This window comes from Gallus gallus, chromosome 2 (assembly GCF_016699485.2).
Source record: "Gallus gallus isolate bGalGal1 chromosome 2, bGalGal1.mat.broiler.GRCg7b, whole genome shotgun sequence".
NCBI lineage: Eukaryota > Metazoa > Chordata > Aves > Galliformes > Phasianidae > Gallus > Gallus gallus.
This window is the reverse complement of record NC_052533.1, coordinates 102,576,921-102,596,036: the sequence shown is the minus strand read 5'-3', so window position 1 is coordinate 102,596,036 and position 19,116 is coordinate 102,576,921. Positions and strand designations below refer to the sequence as shown.

The 19,116-nt window shown below is 43.1% G+C and overlaps 1 protein-coding gene across 17 annotated transcripts in view; it reads left to right on the top strand.

Moving 5' to 3' along the window:
• TMEM241 (transmembrane protein 241) overlaps nt 1-19,116 on the top strand; it is a 99,928-nt gene that overhangs the window by 43,297 nt on the left and 37,515 nt on the right. For 7 of the 17 annotated variants that reach the window (XM_040688467.1, XM_040688449.1, XM_040688439.1 and 4 more), the window contains exons 14-15: nt 8,797-8,861; nt 12,401-13,106. The exons of 6 other annotated variants lie outside the window; for them this stretch is intronic. In XM_040688467.1, coding sequence (XP_040544401.1) covers nt 8,797-8,861; nt 12,401-12,461 — 126 coding nt within the window. In that variant the 3' untranslated portion in view covers nt 12,462-13,106. 4 more of the 17 variants (XM_040688459.1, XM_040688542.2, XM_040688478.1 and 1 more) reach the window with 3 other exon arrangements.

Sequence of the window (19,116 nt, the reverse complement as noted above, 5' to 3'; positions counted from 1 at the left end):
TTTCTCTGATATGCGCATTGACTGCAGGCTTGCTGCAGATTCTCCTGATGGCTCTGACATCAACCAGCTAACTTTATTAAACCATCCTTTGGTTCACTCCAGTTGGTGTTCGTGATCTTAATAGGTAGAACACTCGCTGCCACTGTTGTTGCTGTTATTTGATAAAGTTACACAAATTTTTAATAATTCATAAAATTACAGCAAGATGATGAATCATGTTGCCCTACCAGCTTCTGAGATCAAAGGTTTCAAGGGAGAGATGAGATGTCAGGAACAGTTTAAGACCATTGCAGTAGCAGAAAAGAATGCAAGGAAAAAAAAAATCCTCAACAAACTGAATGGCAAAGGAAGAGAGCAGTTTAGCATTACAATGCATGAAGCAGGGGGCATTGAGACTTAGGTTTGATATAAAGTAGAAATACACATGTTTAATCTTCTGGTTAGATAGGCATTAACAGTCAGTCTTGTAGCAGCAAGAAGGGACAAAGCACTGTTCAGCAAAGACAATCAGAGTTACTTGGCCTAATGAAGCCTTCATTTATTCCTCTTTAAATAACCTTTGTTGCCCTTATTTGACAGGGCTTCAGCTGCTACACGGATTGTGCCTCTCGTCTGCACAACTTATCTAAACAGATGCTATTAGTCTGGTGCATATATGCCCACTTGTTTGAATCATGATTGGTTGTGATTCCATATCAGCAAAGCATGCTTCAGGGAGAACTTAATTTCTCCTCTGTACAGAAGATTAAAGCTGAGAGAAATGTCGGGTCTGGATTACATTTTCAGTGGTCACATTTAAGAGAAACATTTAAATATAAATAGAGGGACAGTAAAAATTTAATTCAGCACTATACCTTTTTATACTTTATAGACTGGAGGTTATCGTCATTATCAGCTATCCTATCAATCCCAGAGAGGGGAAATGTATGATTTGGCTATTATATCCATATATTATAGAGGGCACATGCTTCTTCATTTTGTTTTCTCTTTTTTATGAAAGAAATATGATGTCTGTGTGGAGTGAAGTGGATCGTTGGTGTCCAAAAAGAAGTAGCTACTATGATCTTCAACCAAATACCATCTTTTGCAAGAAGCAGAGGTTTTTTATAAAGTCTCGAGATATCTGTCAAAATGAGTTATGAGTACTTGTAATTCCTCAGTCATATCCCATCAGTGATGTATGTTTATACATTTCCATGCTATATATAGTATGTGTTTATATATGAATGGTTGTAGATGTGTGTTTATACGCTGGTAGGCCTTCCTGAAAATAGGAAGTCTTGTTCATGTCTGAGCATTATAAACATGACATGATATCCTATCTTTCGTAACAGGAGAGTTTTCTCATGCAAAATCTATTAATTGCGTCTGGTAATCCACACATCCGTCTTTGCTTTCTGTAAAGTCGAGGTCTTGGTTGTGTTGGTCATCACATTCTGGAAACAAAAAGTATATACTAAATACAGTTCTGAGAAAATCTTTGTAACTGTGCTAGAAAGTACAGACTGTGCACCTAATTCCTGAAGTACTGGAACCACATGCATGTGCCCAGGCATGGAAACACAGAGGATTCTATGACTTTTACAATCCTACTAGATGGAAGTTTGGAACAGCAGTTGAGAAGCTAAGATACAGAGATACTCCTCTGTGAGATACTCTTTTCAGTTTTGGTAGACATAAAAAACAAGTGAAACTTAAAAATATCCAATGATTTTGCTAAATGTGACCATTTATACTTCTGTTCTGAAGACATGTTAGAGGGCGTTTTGCCGAGTTTGTCATTTATTAAATGACTCTTGAACTCTTCTATGCTTTGAATGAAATGTGTAGGTGGTTTTAAGCGGGTGAGAAGTTAATTGCTATGAAAATCAAATTGGCTAGTTTAAACTAGAACTAAGTTTTATCTTTAAGTGTTCAACTGCCAGGGCATGTCTAGGCACTGACTCCTTTTGAGTCACTGTACGTGGAACCAATTGATTCTGCTGTTATTGTTTTAATAATGCTCTAAAACTACAATTGCAAAGGACAGAGGAAAGGGACCAAGCCTCTTTTGAGGAAAATATACTTCAGGGAAGCTGTCGATCTGTGCAGACATTTAGGTAGATATGAAATAAAGAATCTCAGAGAAATCTACAGCAGCTGGTAGAACAGCTGTTTGGCTAAATCCATGCTTTGTGGATCGTGAAATGATCAGCTCTGTTACCACTGCCATGTTGCCTCCATCCTGGGGAAGTTCTTATTTCCATCGCGGATCTGAAATTAAACAGTGCAAGTTTGATTTTGGTCTGGTTTTGCTTGCAGAATTCTTTCAGGTGCTGTGCAGGTCTATGAGGATCTGCTGTGCACAGTATCTGAAACTGATAATGGTACTTTATTTTGACTGATGACAATGGGAGTAAAATCATATTTCTTCTTTTCTCCGTGTTTTCTTTGTATTTTTTCCCATCTCTGTTCAAACGATCCTCACGTGTCTGACTTTAGCTCTAGTCCCATCCTACTTTCCTTGCAAGGGAAGTTGTGTACCATGGTTGCCATCTACAGCAGGGATTTTTGTTCCAATGCCTATTCTGCCCAGCTGAGGTAGGTTTCCAGTGCCCACAACAGCCTCTAGTAGTTAGTGAGTATTGGTGTCTCTGACTGTCCAGTGCTGACTTTCTGCAGTTTGTGGAACTTCACTGTCAGAACTTGATCTACAAAGATCTACTCTAAGGTCTGGGTTATTTCAATGGGCTTCTCAATACACAGTGGACCACTCTAGTTAGGATTTAACCAGGGGATAGTCAGGTTGCTCTGTATTCTCACATGTATTTGGCTGTCCCAGCCTTCTTTCTTCATCTGCTTCTGGAGCTGCTCAATCTCTGTATCAGAATATTCTCGCTAAAGTTCAGAGAATTTACCCCCTGGCAATGTCTGCCTTACATTTGAATGTAGCAAGGTAGAGGAAAGCTAGATAGAAGTGGCTGGTAGTCCAGCTGAAATGAGAAATGTGTGTAAACAAGGAGGAAGAGGAATGGTGTTAATAGCTCAGAAAACTCACTGGAGGATTAACTGTTACTTTCCTGCTTTGAAGTTGTTGTTTACTGCAAGATCTTCCTGCCTGACAAGCGTTTTATACGTGTGTATATGTACATATGCTTACTCTCAAGTAGATGTACACGCAAAAGGGATGTAACATTGAAATTTGATAAATTATTTCAGTGTCTGTCCCTTGAGAAACAAAAGAGCAAGCGTTAGTCATTTTTACCCACTGTAATTTTGGCCTTTTTCATAGTACTGGGATTGTCTTGGTGTAGCTGCTTCCAGCAGTGCTCACAGTGATCCGTTTCCCTGGCGATTTTTGACAATTATTTTAGCAACTGGTTAAAGCATGCAGAAAAGGGACACGACAAATATTACGTCTATAAAAAGCTTGACATTGCTTTAATTCCCCCAGCAGAGTGAAAACAAAGGTTACGCACATCAGAAGTTTTTTTCCCGATGTTTTGAGAAGATGACCTGATGATAAATAAGAAGATGTATTTTGAACAGTGAATGAACTTGATGAGCCGTTTCAAAACCCTGTCTTTGGATGAAATATGAGTTTTTGTAAGGACGGGGGTTTTGGCAGTTTGGGGAAGGGAGCTTACAAAGATTGGCTCTGTGTACACGAATTAAGGAAAGCTTTATTATAATGTATTCTGTGTTCGTTCGTAGCAAGAACTGTGGCATTGAACTTTGTAGTTTAACAATGAATCAGAGGAGATATACTATTTATATGGTATGCGCAGATATAGTTGTAATATTAACAAGTCGTAGTCGTGTCTGGACTAAACCCCCCGTGTCTTTCAGTCTCAGGTAGGAAGATTAAATCAGAATCTTAATTATGAAAATGTCCTCATTGGTGTTGCTGGCAATATAAATGACAAGTTCCCCAACACTTCAGAAATGTTAGATATTCAAAATCCAAAGCCAACTTTGGCAGCTTGAAAATCTTTCTCTAAGGTAATTGTGAAGTCAGAGATAGATGGAGAGGATCAGTGATAGATTGGTCAGGAAGGGAACATTTATCTAGCCAGTTCTCACCCATTTTGGTGAGGAACTGAATTTGGGAATCTTTCCTAACCAAGAAGCTTGAAACCTCTGCTCATGCCACTTGTTGTGGGTTGAAATTCCAGAGCCCCACATTCCTCTGCCTGGTCAGGCTGTGGTGTGCCAGTACCCAAAGCTCGACCTTTCTAACAAGCAGTATGTGTACATTTCACCACAGAAGAAAAACGAAGTTTTTCCTCTAAAGGGATTCCTCACAATCCTTACTCGAGGTTCTTTCACCACAGTTCATGCTTTGCCAACTTCTGATGAGTTATCTTTGATGGTCGCCATTTCTGCAATGCACAAACTCTGGAGCTTTTGCATGTCCATGGTCATTAGGTGAAGGGGTTCAGCCTCATTGGTTTCTGTTTCACTGTTTGCAATGTTCATTTCTTTCCTTATCACTGAAAGTATCTCACTCCCATTCAGAGACTGGATGAACAGGGATCTCAACAGCTTTGTTTTGCGCTGCGGGGACCATGAAATTAGTTGAGGAATGAGTGTGTTTCTCTGCTCTTCCAGCTTTTCTAGCTGAGTCCAACCCCGCTTCTAGTACTTGTGAGTTTCAGAAGTAATTACAAGAAGTAAGTTGTAAAAAGCTGCTGTTTTATAGACATTTCTGTGTGTCATAATCCAGCCAGAGGACATGGTCACCCTCTGTTTTCTCTTCTGATTCTTGTTCACTCCCTCTACTGGAAGATCTATGGAAAGAAATCTGTTCTGGTTTTTGTTTGTTTGTTTGTTTCATTGTCTAACTACTCAGACCCAGTCTTTACTTCAGCAGTCCTGCAGAATTCATAGAATTGTAGAATAGCTTGGGTTGGAAGGGACCTCAAAGATCATCTAGTTCCAACCCTAGAGTGGTCAGTCACTAAATCTGGCACTAGACCAGGATGCCCAGGGCCCCATCCAGCCTCGCCTTGAGCATGTCCAAAGATGCTGTGCTCATGGTAATCATTGCTCTAAGCTTCTTTCTTCTCCTTCCTGATGGGATTTGCAATCCTAGCTGATGCAGGCTATCTGCCTTGCCATGGAAGCTGTTTCAGGTAGAGTAAGTTAGGGTGCGCCAATGGACGGGGGCCTGGAGCAGTGCAGGAGATCAGAGCATGCTCCTTTTATTCACAGACCTGGTTCCAGATAAGTATCCCTCACAAAGGTGCAGTTATTTCCTTCAATGCTGATATGTCTTGTGAACAACTGAAACTGTTCCTCACTGTGACAACAAATGTCCTTTGTAATGCGCACATTTTTGTTGATGTATAAAATAACTTCAAATAAATCAGTGACTGGAACTATAAAAATAGTTGAGATTAAGGTAAATAAGTGTTAACTGTGTGCTCCCTTGAGGTGCATGTTGTTTCCATGGTACAACAGAGTGACATGGTAAACGTAGAATGGTTTATTTTAAGAAGTAAAGAAAACAATCTTTTTTTGGGGGGGAGGGGGGGGGGGGGAGGAGGTGGGCAAGGAAGCATTTGAAAAGATTGCTCAGGAACAATTTCGGCTCACATGGAAATGTTTTGTTAGATGATGCTACACTTAGATTTTGTTCCTAATCACTGAAAGCTGTTTCAGAATGTCGTGAAAACGTTCACAGTATAAATGTTTTTAAAAACAGCTTTTGCAGCACTGCACAGTCACGGCTCCTACAGGCACACACGTAGCCAGAGCTCATGGAACTGTTCCTGTTTCTCAAATGGTTGTGGTTCAGCCATCCAGTCTGTATCAGTTGGGAGAATCGGTAACTATGTCAAAATCAGGGGGGGGACTTTGTTTGAAACAGACTGGTTTTAGCTAATTAAAATGTTCCTTTCCACCTCCTGGTTTCAGTGGTTCGGCACTAAAATAGATTTGAAAGTCATTACCTTTCGTTTGCTCTTTGCTTGCTTTCCTTTGCCTTGCAAGCTCACTCCTTTTCCAAAGGCAGCTGAATGCCTAGGAGGACAACTCTGACCTTTACGATGAAGAAAGAGAGATTACTGCACTTAGCGTGATTTTTATTTCAAAGGACATCCAGAACATCAATGTAGGTGTATTTTTTTTTTTTTAACTAAATACATGTGCACTTAAAACACTTCAAGAAATGCTCAACTGTAGTAAAAGGAGAATTGGTTTCTGAGCAATGTGCCCGGAGTTGAGAGTCTTCCCTTGGAGCAAATCTGATGGGTAGATTCCCTGAATGCTTGTTTCTTTATTTTCAAATGTGCACCTCTTCTACACAAACAATCAAAGCTGGGCATTTTAGTGATGTTTTCCTTTCTTTCTTTTTTCCTTGTGCACACTTACTTCATGTACTCTTCCAACCCACATTTTGTTTCTCTTTGGCACTGAGGCACTCTTTCATAACTTCTCAAAAATACAGCAGTGTTCTGCAGCGATGGTCCAAAAGACTGCAGCCCGCAGGAGCATTTTTGCAGTGTTTTGGGATGATGGCAGTAGAATGGTGTATTGTTTTTGATAAGGCCTGCGCTCGCAGGGTTCTTTAATGCTTGTTTCTCTGCTCTTGGCCTCTTCTCAAGATTCTAATAAACACGACTCTAAAATGGAGTGGGCGACACAGCTTTGACTTGTGTCACTTCTCAATTGCTGCACTTTAGTTTCTTTCAGGAGAGCAACTTAAAGAAAAGAACACTCTGTAAATGTCACAGCTGCCATCCTTCATAAATTCATGTTTACATGCTTGGTAACGAATGCTGTGTGTTTTTACATAATAAATCAGCATTAGCCTAAGATAAGCTCAGTGCCGACGTTTCTATGGTCATTCACACTGATGTAAGCAAGAAATAACTCTGTGTAGATCACTGCAGCTGCTGCAAGGTGTGCAAGGGAAGAGCCCAGCCCTCTGGTGCCAGGTGTAGCTGTATGTTGGAGTGCTGGTTTGGAACTGACAGATACCCAACCTAGTGTAAGAGGTAAAGTGCATAAAGGTGCATCTTCTGAGTGCTCTGACTGCCACTCAGACTGTGTGTCAGCTCCCTCTGGCTGCAAATGATCATGGAACAGGTCAAGGTGTGACCTGAGCGTGGACAGGTGAGTTTTGGGGACTAACTCTCAGTTTATGACTCATCCTTCTCCCATCTCAGTCTCTTTTGAGTGTGTTTAGTTATTCGTATGTTCAATTGTGTATATATTTGACTGACATGTAGCTGAGGGCTGCCAGCTTTACGTTATTGCCCCCCCTCCAACTAACTCCTTCAGTGGGGCTGGAGGACTGATGTACTAGCATCTCTTCTGCTGCTGCTTGTGATCCACAGATTCAGAAACCTGTTTTCTAAAATGCAGCCATAGCAGATACAATGGCTGTTGACTCATACACTGTCAGCTCGACCTCTGGTGTGCAGTTTACTACAGAGAATCATTTACTTCCCTGCTGGACGTGTATTAGTGTTTTAACAGCTCTCTAATAGCTTAAGAGCTGAAGTTTCTGCTGTCTCTCCTGAGAGTCAGCTAGACAAACAACTATTAGGAAATCTTAGCTGATAATTATTTAAATGTTTTGTTTCTTAATTTCATCTTTTGACTTGGGCAACTTTGTATTATTCTGAATAGTTCCTTTCATTCCTCGGTGCTCATGTTTCCCAAGTATTTGTAAATCATTCCCACAGGCATTGCTTATCCTAACTGTTGACTGAAAATCAATCCCTGCATCTAAAGACTCTGTCACTGTTCTCTGAACTCTTTCCATCTTACATTATCCATCTGGCAACAAAATGTCCAAAACCGAGGGCAGCCTGCAGATGTGGTAGTTCCATAACAGGGACTGGGATCTGTTGTGAGCCATTGTGTCTCAGGAACTAACTGTTTCTGGGATCAGCGCTGCAAGAATGTAAAGTCACTTGCCCCCATCTTCTCTGCCCAGACACTTTGATGTAAGAAAAGATTATAAACCTGTTGAGGTTGCGTTGTTTTTATTTACCTCATTCTCTTTTTTCTTTTTCCTGTCCTCCCTACACCTACAAATACACTTCAGGCTCTCATTCTCATCAGAAATATGAGGCTCTTAAAGCCTAGGACCCTGACTGGTCTCCCCAGTCTACATTACTGTTGGCAAATAAAAGCTACCAGATTTTCACACTCATCTAACTGGGATATGTAGTAGGGGACCTTCTGCTCTAGTTCCCTGCCTCTACTGTATCCCACATTCTGTAGGAGTCAAAATTCAGCTGCAGTATGTGATAGTCACATTTTCTTCTCCATTGACCCCCTAACCTAATGAGAAGCAAGTTTTCCTAGAATCATGGAGTGGTTTGGGCTGGAAGGGGCCTTTAAATGTCACCTAGTTCCAACCTCCCTGCAACGGGCAGGGACACCTTGCAGTAGATCAGGTTGCTCAAAGCCCTATCCAACCTGACTGTGGAATGTGATTCGCAATGCTACCCCACATTTCTGCCCCAAGCTAGTAGCACAGCTCTGCGTCCCCCAATGTTGGGCCTTTTTCTGTTGTTTCTGGCCAGAGGAAAAAGGAGGTTCCTCTGTGTAGGCTCTGTACTCACGCAGGGAAGGGAGGTTGGGCAGGAATGGAAAGTTTCACCTTCAGCAATGACTCCTCGCTTAGAATAGTCCCATTGGGTTCCTTCTGCCCGCTGACTTCCTATTTTTGCTATGGGATCTAATGGTTAAAAAAGTAACTACAAAGAGATTTAATTTCAGGTAAAGTATTTCAGTTTTCATTTGCGTTATCACAAGGTCACAAGGTTGGTTTTTTTTTTCCTCCTTTCAATTTTACAGGTTATCACTGCTAGCTTATCACCGTTCTTCTTTGCCATGACTGCCAACGTACTGACAATTTCTTGGTAAGTGCCTACGTGAGCTTTGTTCTTAACAGTAAAAATGAATTTCCACACCGTGCTTCATGTGGAAACACTTTTCAAATGGCAAGTTCTATTAGTGCCAGTAATATTTTGAATGTAAGGAGAACCAGGTGCACAATGACAGATTCAGTCTGGTAATACAAGCAGAAGATCGTTTCTTCTGCTTCTGTGGGAGGACGTGGACATTTTGGACAGTAAGCCCCACCATAATTCACTCAGTGTGTTTTACAGCTAGATAAATGGATGCAACTGGCTCATAAATGACCCACTCAAAGTCATACCGTAAATCAGTGGCAGAATAGGAACTAAAATGTAGGAATCATGGTTTGGTAACAACATCTTTTTAGCCAATAGATTCATGTTTCTGAACAGGCCCTCATGCCATCTGTACTGTGAATGCAAAAATGCGAGGAGAAAAATAGTAATAATAAACTTCTTCCAAAGCTGTATCTGGATTTTGTAACTCATGGTCAGACCTTACGAATCACCTATCCTGAAGCTTTCAGGTAGTGATGCAAAGGATTGGATTGCAAACAAAGACAGTGTTTTTGATCTGTGTTTGAACAGTGCTCAGCAAAAGGGAATCCCAGTCCAAGGCTGATACTCCTTAGCACTTCTGCCATGCAAAAACTATTAAAGAAGGGATTGTATCTCTGTGGATAGATCTGTTACTGGAAATAGAAGTCTGCTTGCTGTTGAAAAGCTGTAGACTTTTTTCTCCTTCAGAGTTTGACTGTCGTTCTAAAGGTTCAGCCTTGCACTGAATGGAATTAGCATGTTCTTTTTGCAGGTGTGACGAAGAAGTTACAGAAAGGAAAATCTCAGTTTAAACTAGCCCCACATATATATGTGTGAATATATATCCCCACATGTATGTTAGGTACATGTAATCTCAAATGCTAAAACAGCTCATGAATGTTTTTTGTAGCTCTAGAAATACATTAATGTGACCTATGTGTCTATGAGACTGAACCAGTATCAATGTACATACTATGCTCCTGGTACAGGCCATTAGCTTGCTCTTCCTGACCATGTTTACATGTATTTGCAGTCCTACATGCTAGGGGCAGGCTTTTTATAATACAGATATCACATCATATTCACAGACATGTATGCTAAAAAATATGTGTAGCACTGGGAACATGAGCACACAGACCCATGCAGCTGCACATGCTCTACGTGCACTGAAAGCAAATATGAATTATGAACACATCTGTATCATTAAAAGAAACTTCTTGTTAGCCCTTAGACCACTGTTGTGCTTTCATTGTTACAATTCAAAACCAAATTCAAGTTCCATTATTGTTTGTGTCTCAGTAGTGCCTTGGCTCTCAGCAAACCTCTGAAAATAGTTTCTTAGATGATAGCAGCTGCAGAGCACTCATGAGATCGTTAATCACTGAGTTTTTTAGTGTTGCTCCAGTGTTGCAATGGACCAGATCATACCTTCATTTCTGAGTGATGATCAAATGTGGTTAGCTGTGCGCTCCACAATAAACAGAAGCCAAAGGATTTGACAGATGGTAAACCGAAGGTAAATAAAGGGTTGGCATTTAGCCATGGTTTTTTGCTCTGCTTCATCTTGAAGCTGTAATGATGGTTTCTGTTGGCTTGGTAGCCTGGTGAGTATGGGTTGCGTGGGCATGTGGTTGCCTGAAGTCCTACAGAAAGAGGTTCTTCTTCTCCTCTAATGTAAGACATAAGATGTTAAAAAGCAATTTAAATGCAAGTACGTTTTCATAGAGCAGTGCTGTATAATTTAATATCTTTTGTATAGGATCACTCAGAATGCTACAGCAGTGACAGGCTGGGCATTTTTTGAAGTCTCTGTTAAAAAATGTTGTAAAAAATATAACTGTAGAAAGAAAAAAGGAGAGAAGAGACCTAGACAGGTTTGAGCAGTGGGCCCAGGAGAAAGAGTTGGGGCTGTTCAGCCTGGAGAAAAGAAGGCTCCAGGGAGACATGAGGGCAGCCTTTCAGTATCTAAGGAGAGGCTTTAGGAAAGAAGGGGACAAACTCTTTAGCAGGGTCTGTTGTAACAGGACAGTGGAAAATGGTTTCAAACTAAAAGAGGGGAGATTTAGATTGGTTATAAGAAGTTTTTTACAGTACGGGTGGTGAGGCACTGGAACAGGTTGCCCAGAGAGGCGGTGGGTGCCCCATCCCTGGAGACCCTCAAGGTCAGGCTGGACCCCTGAGCAGCCTGATGTAGCTGTGGGTGTTCCTGTTAATTGCAGAGGAGTTGGGCTAGATGGCCTTTAAGGGTCCATTCCAACTCAAATGATTCTATAGTTCTAAGAGTTCTTTCTAAAACTGTTGGGTATATTTCTTCGTATATTCAGTGGGCTCTCCTCCTTAGAAAAAAGAATTATTATCCAACCTTGGCTTTCAAAGAAAACAATGCAGAGGGTGTGTTTGTATTTGGAGATAAAATCTAAGCAAGACATGGGGTTAACCCTCTCCAGAATGCGCTCAGGTACTCACAGACACATGTGGTTTAGATCTATTTGTAAAGCATGCAGTCCTCACAGTCCCTTGATCCTTGGTGGTAGTTCCACAACCTGAGGTATTCCATCTCCAGAGCAGTCTGTCTGCCCAGCACCTACCTCCCAGGGCTGCTCACTGTATAAGTGTAAGGTCTTGTGCCATTGTTACATGTTTGCTCCTCTCAGGAGCAGGGAGTATGTGATCTCTAAAATGGCTCACCAAAACTAAGGATATAAGGGAGTGCAATGCTGTTAAAGACCAGAGAGCCTTCAGCTTCACATGCGCGTGTTTTTTCCCATGGAAAAGAAAAACCCAACTCTTACAAATGAACTTCACAAAAGTTTGTTTTGTTTATGAAATTCATTAAGGAGCTTTTCTGTTTCATAAGCTAACTAAGCCATTAGGCTCAGAGGAAAGGTCAGTACACTCAGATTTGCGCTGTTATGAAAGCGGAGAAGAGTCAGTTTCCTACCGTATTCATCTCAGATTTGGGGCTTATTGCACACATCGAGTGGGTTGACAGCTTAGTTCAGTGAATGGTTTTGCTGGTAAAAACCATTCATCCTAATTTGGAGCCCTGCTTCTGGCCCAAGCCTTGGAGAGCAGTGTGCCAGCACTGTGCTGTGAGCAGTGGCAGAAGAAAGCACTCAGGAACCCCTGCCATTGCAGCCAGGGCAGTGCTCTTCCACCAGCTTGCTCTCAAACTGCAGTAAGCACAGGGATTGCTATTGGCCTCCCTAGGCCAGGGGGATCTCCCCAGAGCAGGATGCAGTTATTTTCCTCACTGGATGCCATCTTCTCTAAGTAGCCCTAAAATATGGAGGAGTACTTTTCTGGTGGGATCTGTAAAATAAGATGTTTCTTTTTTCAGCCTCTTCTTAGCAAGACAAATGAAAACATCACCAGGGATACCGTCTCTAGGTTGAAATATATTTAGACAAATGAATACCTTTCTTTTAATGTTGTGCTGTTTGGCACTGTATCAAGTAAAGGGACTTGCCTGATGCTGTATTTGTGGTATCCTTTGTTTACAGCCTTGTGATCAGCGGAGTTGGAGAAGCTTTGCTTGTTTACACTGAGAGAACAGGCACGTAAAGAGGAACCAGATCTCAGCAGCTGGAAACGAGCTGACTTGCAGCCCAGAAACCCTATCATAAATAAAATACAGCAGCAAGAATGAAGAAGTGCAACCAAACACAGGGAAAGGGACCCATTGTCTTTTTTTTTTTTTTTTTTTTTAATTAAGGAAAAACTATGCCATCCGTAGTGCTGGTAAGAGAGCAGCATACTCAGTAGGATAATTATGAGCCTTTGCCTCAAAGCACAACACAAACTATTTCCGATTGATGTGGTAAAAGAAAATCTGCTTGGCCTCGTGCCTATGACTTTGTGTAAGAACCTCCCAGTAGCAGTTTCTTGCACAGGGAATTGAACTCAGGAAAAGTAGCATTCCCCACTGGATGCCCCCACTTCTTTTGTTGAAATCTGACAGCAGGTCGTACCAAACAGTGTCAGAGCCAGGATCCTGCTGTGAATTCTGTATCAGGAAGGATGGACTTTCCAACTGTTTCCAACTGTTCAGTAAGCAGCAAGTTGCTGCACGCAGGTCTGTAGTCACGTTATCTGAGTTGGCACAGTGATGGAGGCCGTGGGGCTTCTGGAGATAATTCCCACATGGAACTGTGGTGGGTTGACAGCTTTGCCAAATGGGGAAATCAGCAATAAATCTTAATGTCTGTAGTTCTTGCTCTTCGTGTATTTTTTCTCCTCCTTTTCCCCAAGATTATTCTTGAAGTCTGTGAATTTTTGTCAGCTGGAAAGGGTGGAAGGACCCACACTGTGCCCAGTGGTAGTTTGTCTCTTGAATTATTGCAAGTGGCAACAAAGATTATAAAACTTGAATGAATGTCTTCTTAAAGAGTGTGAGGCAATTTGTCTCAAGTGTTCTTAAAGTAATTTTATTTCTGGTTGCTTAATGGATGCTCAAAATTAGTCTTGATAGATTAGTGCCTGGGAAAGCAATCTGTATGAAAGTGATATTTAATGTTGAGTTGATAACATTGTGGGAAACGTCTACATTGTAAAGGGAGCTTGGCAGCAAGTCGTCAGTGAGGAGAGGGACTTGTCTTGAATGACATTTGGCATCTACGAGATACGGTTTAGTAGCTTAGTGGGTAGTAATGGTGATAGGAGGACGGTTGGACTAGATCATCTTGTCCTTTCCAACCTTGTGATTCTATGATTCTATGACTCTATGGTCTAAACTGTAGTCCCTTAATCTGAATTAACAATGTTTCCTTCATAACAAGGGGAAGGAGAAGGGAGCCCTCACAGAAGTGACTCGTCAGGAATAGATTGCTCTGTTAATAGGACTGAAAGACCTCCTGAAAGTGCTCATCTCTCTAGCTTTTAGAAGGCTGTGAATAGCTAAGACATACCTGCTTCAATCCAACAAATTCCACCGTCTGTGATTTAAAGCGTACATGCATTTGAACTTCAAATAAAATCCATAGTTTTACAACCAAGGCAGATTTTACAGTGAATTGCTGTCAGATGCTTCGCCTGGAGAGATTTTAGGTGAAGATCAGTTGATTTTCAGAAAAAAAAATGCTGTAGTTTAAAAAAGAAGAGAATTCAGAGGAGTAGTCAGGCCTGTGCGATAGATAAGCTTATCTCAGTATAAGGTGTGTTCACACTGCCTTGTTGTCCATGCATGTTGGGTCATGCTCAAGTTGACTTGAGTCTGGAGTCAGCCAGGTGGTAAAATTCAGTTTTTGGAAGAAGGAAGCAGAGGGGAACAAAGATGAGAGAAAGAGGGGCTTGAACATAAGCACTGGTCCTGAAACCAACAGGAGCTATCAGGCACTGATTTTGAAGCCATGTTCTGGGCCATTGAGCACCCAACCATGGATCCTCATTGTCTTGCAGCCTGTGAATCCAGACAGCTCCAGGAGTGATATCTGTAGCATGCTGCCCTTCCCTGGGCATTCAGCTGTGCCAGCCCAGGATCCTTTCCATTGCACCTTCATGCTGTTGTAGCCCCAATACAAGAAAGAGAGAGCTGTTGGAGGGGATCCAGAGGAGGGCCACAAAGATGATCAGAGGGCTGGAGCACCTCCCCTACGAAGACAGGCTGAGGGAGCTGGGCTTATTCAGCCCGGAGAAAAGAAGGCTGTGGAGTGACCTCATTGCAGCCTTTCAGTACCTAAAGGAAGCCTATAAAAAGGAGGGGAGTCAACTCTTTGAAAGGGTAGATAACAGCAGGACAAGGGGAAATGGTTTTAAGTTGAGGGAGGGAAGATTTAGGTTGGATGTCAGGGGGAAATTCTTTGCCAAGAGAGCAGTGAGGTGCTGGAACAGGCTGCCCAGAGAGGTTGTGGATGCCCCGTCCCTGAAGGTGTTCCAGGCCAGGTTGGATGGGGCCCTGGGCAGCCTGATCTAGTATTAAATGTGGAGGTTGGTGGCCCTGCGTGTGGCAGTGGGGTTGTAGATTCATGATCCTTGAGGTCCCTTCCAACCCAAGCCGTTCTGTGATTCTGCAGCAAGTCTTCAGCCAGGGAGGACAGTGCTGCCTCATGAGCACCCGGAGAGACAGCCTAGGTTTTACAATTGCAGCTTGAACATTTGCTGTGGGCAAAGCACCTCATGCACCTCTCTTGTGTAACTTCCCAGAGCTGGCTGCAGTCTGGATTTTTTCCTCACTCCTGTCTGTGCTATTCATAACAGTGTACCAAAACCCACAGCACCCATTTGCTTTCTTGCTGGTGGTTGTCTCAATGGAAAGCCAGTGGCCAATTCACCAGTGGGGGTTCCTTAATTCCAGAGGGAATATGGGACATCTGTGGGAAGGTCGTTGGGCTGAGGTAGGCATGGCATTGCCTGGGTGCTGGGGAATTCATTTTTGGCAGCTGCCAGATTAGTATTTCTCCACTTAGTGAGTCTACTTCATCATTATTTACCTTTGTGCATGTTAAACAGCGCTGAGCTGCTTCCTTCTGCTTTTCATCTTAATGCCTTACCACAGTGTGCTTGTGTTTGTAAGTAAAAAATTGTAGGCTTCAATTGATCACCCCCATAAACCATGGAAGAAAACAGTTAATTCAGGAAAACAAGGTTGGGTTCCTGCATCCACCATGTCTGGGAAGAAGTGAGCTCCAAACCAGCCTGACCTGCTGCAGGTGAGCATGGCCCCTGTGGACCAGCACAGGCCCATCCTGCTGAAGTTTCAAAGTAAGGTGGAAATGGAACTCCAAGGCCTTTAAAATCCGTCTTGGTACATTCAGAGCAGTGCACAGCAGTGGCCTTGCAGCTGATGGAATACCTCGGTTTTTCAGCCTGTTTTTAAGGAGCTTCTGAAGGCCTGGCAGTTCCTGGGGACTGAGGAGAGGTGGGGATGTGCTGCTCGTCCTGAGGGGATGCAGGCCCATGGCTGCCTCAGCGCTGCTAGGGTCAAACTGCTCTGGCAGAGAGTCCTGAACAGAAAAGCAGAGAGCTTTTCTGATCTTATCTTGCTTATACTTAATTTTTCTACTTCTTTTTTTTTTTTTCCAAGTCTCCCTGAAGTAATTGGTTTGTATGATCTGCTGCTCAGGCATGGCCTGTGCCTATGGCTGGCCTTTGGAATAGAGGCTCCTGAAGTCAAGTGGCATGGAAGAAGCAATGTGCCTATTAAAATTCTTAGTAAAACGTAGAAATATCTGTTAAAAGATGGAGTTCTGAATTACTGTTCTTTTGTTATCAACTCTTTTGGAGCTGGTGGAAGAGTGTATAAATATTTCTGTTCATGTTTCCCATCCTCACACAAGACCTGAAGAATTCAAGAAGTATGATGTGGACATAGAACATGTTCTGCAAAGGGTGTTTCTATTGAGTATTGAAGAAAAGTTAGTTACTGGGAGCTGTGCTAAGGAAAGGAGGCCTTCTTCCAACTGTTCTACCTGCAAACTACAGGGGATGGATGCTTAAAGAAAACTCCATAGCAGATTTGTCTCGCCCAGAGCAGAAGCTGAATGAGCAGCTTTAAGGCAGATCATCTGCTATGTGAAGTAGGCACCAGACCCAGTGTGAGACCTTAATCCTGTTCCAGACAGGAGAAGGGGGGTTTTGTCTGAAGAGAAGGTGTGGGGATGGGGATGGATATCGGGGGCAGGACTGGGAAAAGCTCAGGCTGAAATAGTTTTGTAGCAGGGGATGAAATGGGAAGAGTTTTTTTTCTCTAAGTGTGTTGCTTATTCATTTCTTTTTTTGATTAAGACACATCACAAATAGATGGCAATTTAGTCCCAGAAAGGAATTAAAGGAGCCCATGAGGGTTGTGTAACTATTTCCATATTAACTGCCTTGTTTGAGGAGCTTAATCCTTTTGTAACTGCACTTTGACCCTGTGTAAGCTTTCATTTCTGCTAGAAAAGTGATTATTCTGGGAGAGTATTGGAGGAAAAGTTGGGCTTTTAGTTCACTGAGATGGGGGAGTGCATCCTCCTTGATCTTGGATGAGAAGGCATCGGGCAGGGCTTTCCTGCCCCTCAGTATCTGCTTCCAGAGCAGAAGCGGATAGCCAGCTGGCATGTTATGTTCTTCACTTGATAGATAAAATCTATCCTTTTCTCCCACAGTCATGCTCGACAACATGCTTAGTGTATTTTTTCTTATGCTTGTGATGAAGGTTTAAAAGCAGACGGCTCAGAGCTGGTTCAGCCATCACTTTGGGCTCTATAGAAAAGCTAAGTGCACAGCTCTATAAAACAGGCAATGTTCTCTCCAACCTCTTCCTCCCAGCAGTGAATGGAAACCCTGTATGTGCGCCCAGCCCTGTCTTAGGCAACACAGTGTAACCTCAGGTGCCGGGGATACTCAAAGCTTCTCCTTCTGCTGTTTGCCCTCATGGTCCCCATCCGTTTGTTACTCCCTGCTGGGGCCATGTGTTGTGCGGAGGAGCTTGGTGGCTGATGGCCCCACTTTAGGTCCCATGTTGGCTCAAGCTGGGTATCACTGCACCTTTGGGAAGCTGGTGGGGACATGACACATCCTAGTGGACACCCCAGCTCTCCTCACAATCCTGCTTCTGGTTGCCAGAGATCATGAGCAATCCTTTCAGCCATGGTCTCTTGAGCATAGAATCATAGATCATAGAATCACGGATCATAGAATCACAAGGTCGGAAAGGACCTACAAGATCATCTAGCCCATCCACCCACCCACTCTTGCTACCACAAGCTCTACTCCAGTACTTGAAGGGAGTTTATGAGCAGGAGGGAAACTGACTTTTTACATGGTCTGATAGGACAAGGGGCAATGGCTTTAAACTAAATGAGAGGAGTTCCAGTTAGATGTTAGGAAGAAATTCTTCACTCAGAGGTTGGTAAGGCGCTGACACAGCTGCCCAGAGAAGCTGTGGTGCCCCATCTCTGGAGGCGCTCAAGGCCAGGTTGGATGGGGCCCTGGGCAGCTGAGCTGCTGGGTGGCAGCCCTGCCCACGGCATGGGGTGGGACCGGGTGGTCTTTGAGGTCCCTCCCAACCTAAGCCGTTCTAGGATTCTACAATGATTCCTTTGGGGAAACACTGATTATTTATTAAATGTCTACAGCTTTATTCAAAGGATTAGGATGTAGGATAGACACAGAAGCTAAACATTTCAGCAAGGCAACTTTTGTTTCCTTATTATACTCATCTGCTCGTCCTGTCTTCGGCATGGTGCTGATGAATACGAGCAGACTGCATGGGATTAGTGCAGATGGCTGCAGCCTCTAGACATGATGAGCTGTAACCAGAGAAAATAAATCTCTGCTTCCAAGGAGAGCCTTACACAACAGAATTTCGTGTGGCTCAGTCCTATTCACAGCGGAACATTAAAATTGCTGAGCAAAGAGCTGTGTGGCTCATGTCATGAATAGGCGTGTTGTGTGGGTAAGTTGCTTACTGCAGCCTCTCCGATGGAAAGAACTCAACTGTATTGTTTTCTTTTGGGTTAAAACAAACAAACAAACCCATAAAACAAACCCTCTGTGATTCAGAACTCTGGTTCAGCGGCACGAATGCTGAATTGCTGGGCAGCAGCACTGCAGGTTTGGACGGCGGAACCCTTAATGGCCTGATCTGTGTGAAAGCAGGAAAATAACTTCCCATTCCAAATCTCTCTGGTGTTTTTTTACTTCTCTTGATCCTGAAACCATGACACAAGGGCATCCTTTCTGGACCAAAGCCCTCTTTGTAACCATGGAAAGTTGATATTAAGGAGTAAATGCAGAGGGTAACAGCGGGGTTGCGGTGTGACCTCCAGCTCCCAGCGCTGTGCTGGAAGTGAGCAGCGGGCAGATTGTATGGGAGCCTGCTGAGAGCTCCTGAGCCAGGGGATGCCTGGGTCTGGTACTGGGGCATTTAATAAATCACATTGCCTCCTGAAATGATGTGCATTGTGTCCACCCGTCAGTCAGTCACGATCTCCATTCACTTCCCGTGGACGCCAGGCTCCATACAGCTCCCCTAAACCATAGAATCATTGAATGGATTAGGTTGGAAGGGACCTTCAAGACCTACTTCTGACCCCCTGCTGTAGGCAGAAGCTTGGACAAAGGTTAGGTTTGAGTCTTGCAAGGGACACTTTATGCTGGGACCTGAGCTAGGAGGAGGTAATGGGAGGTAATGGGATACGGTATGGCACCAGCTTCTGCTCCCCTTCATCATTTCATCCAAAAGTGACGATTGAATGGGTACTGCAAAGGTTTGTGCCTTTTAGCCAAAAGAGAGAGG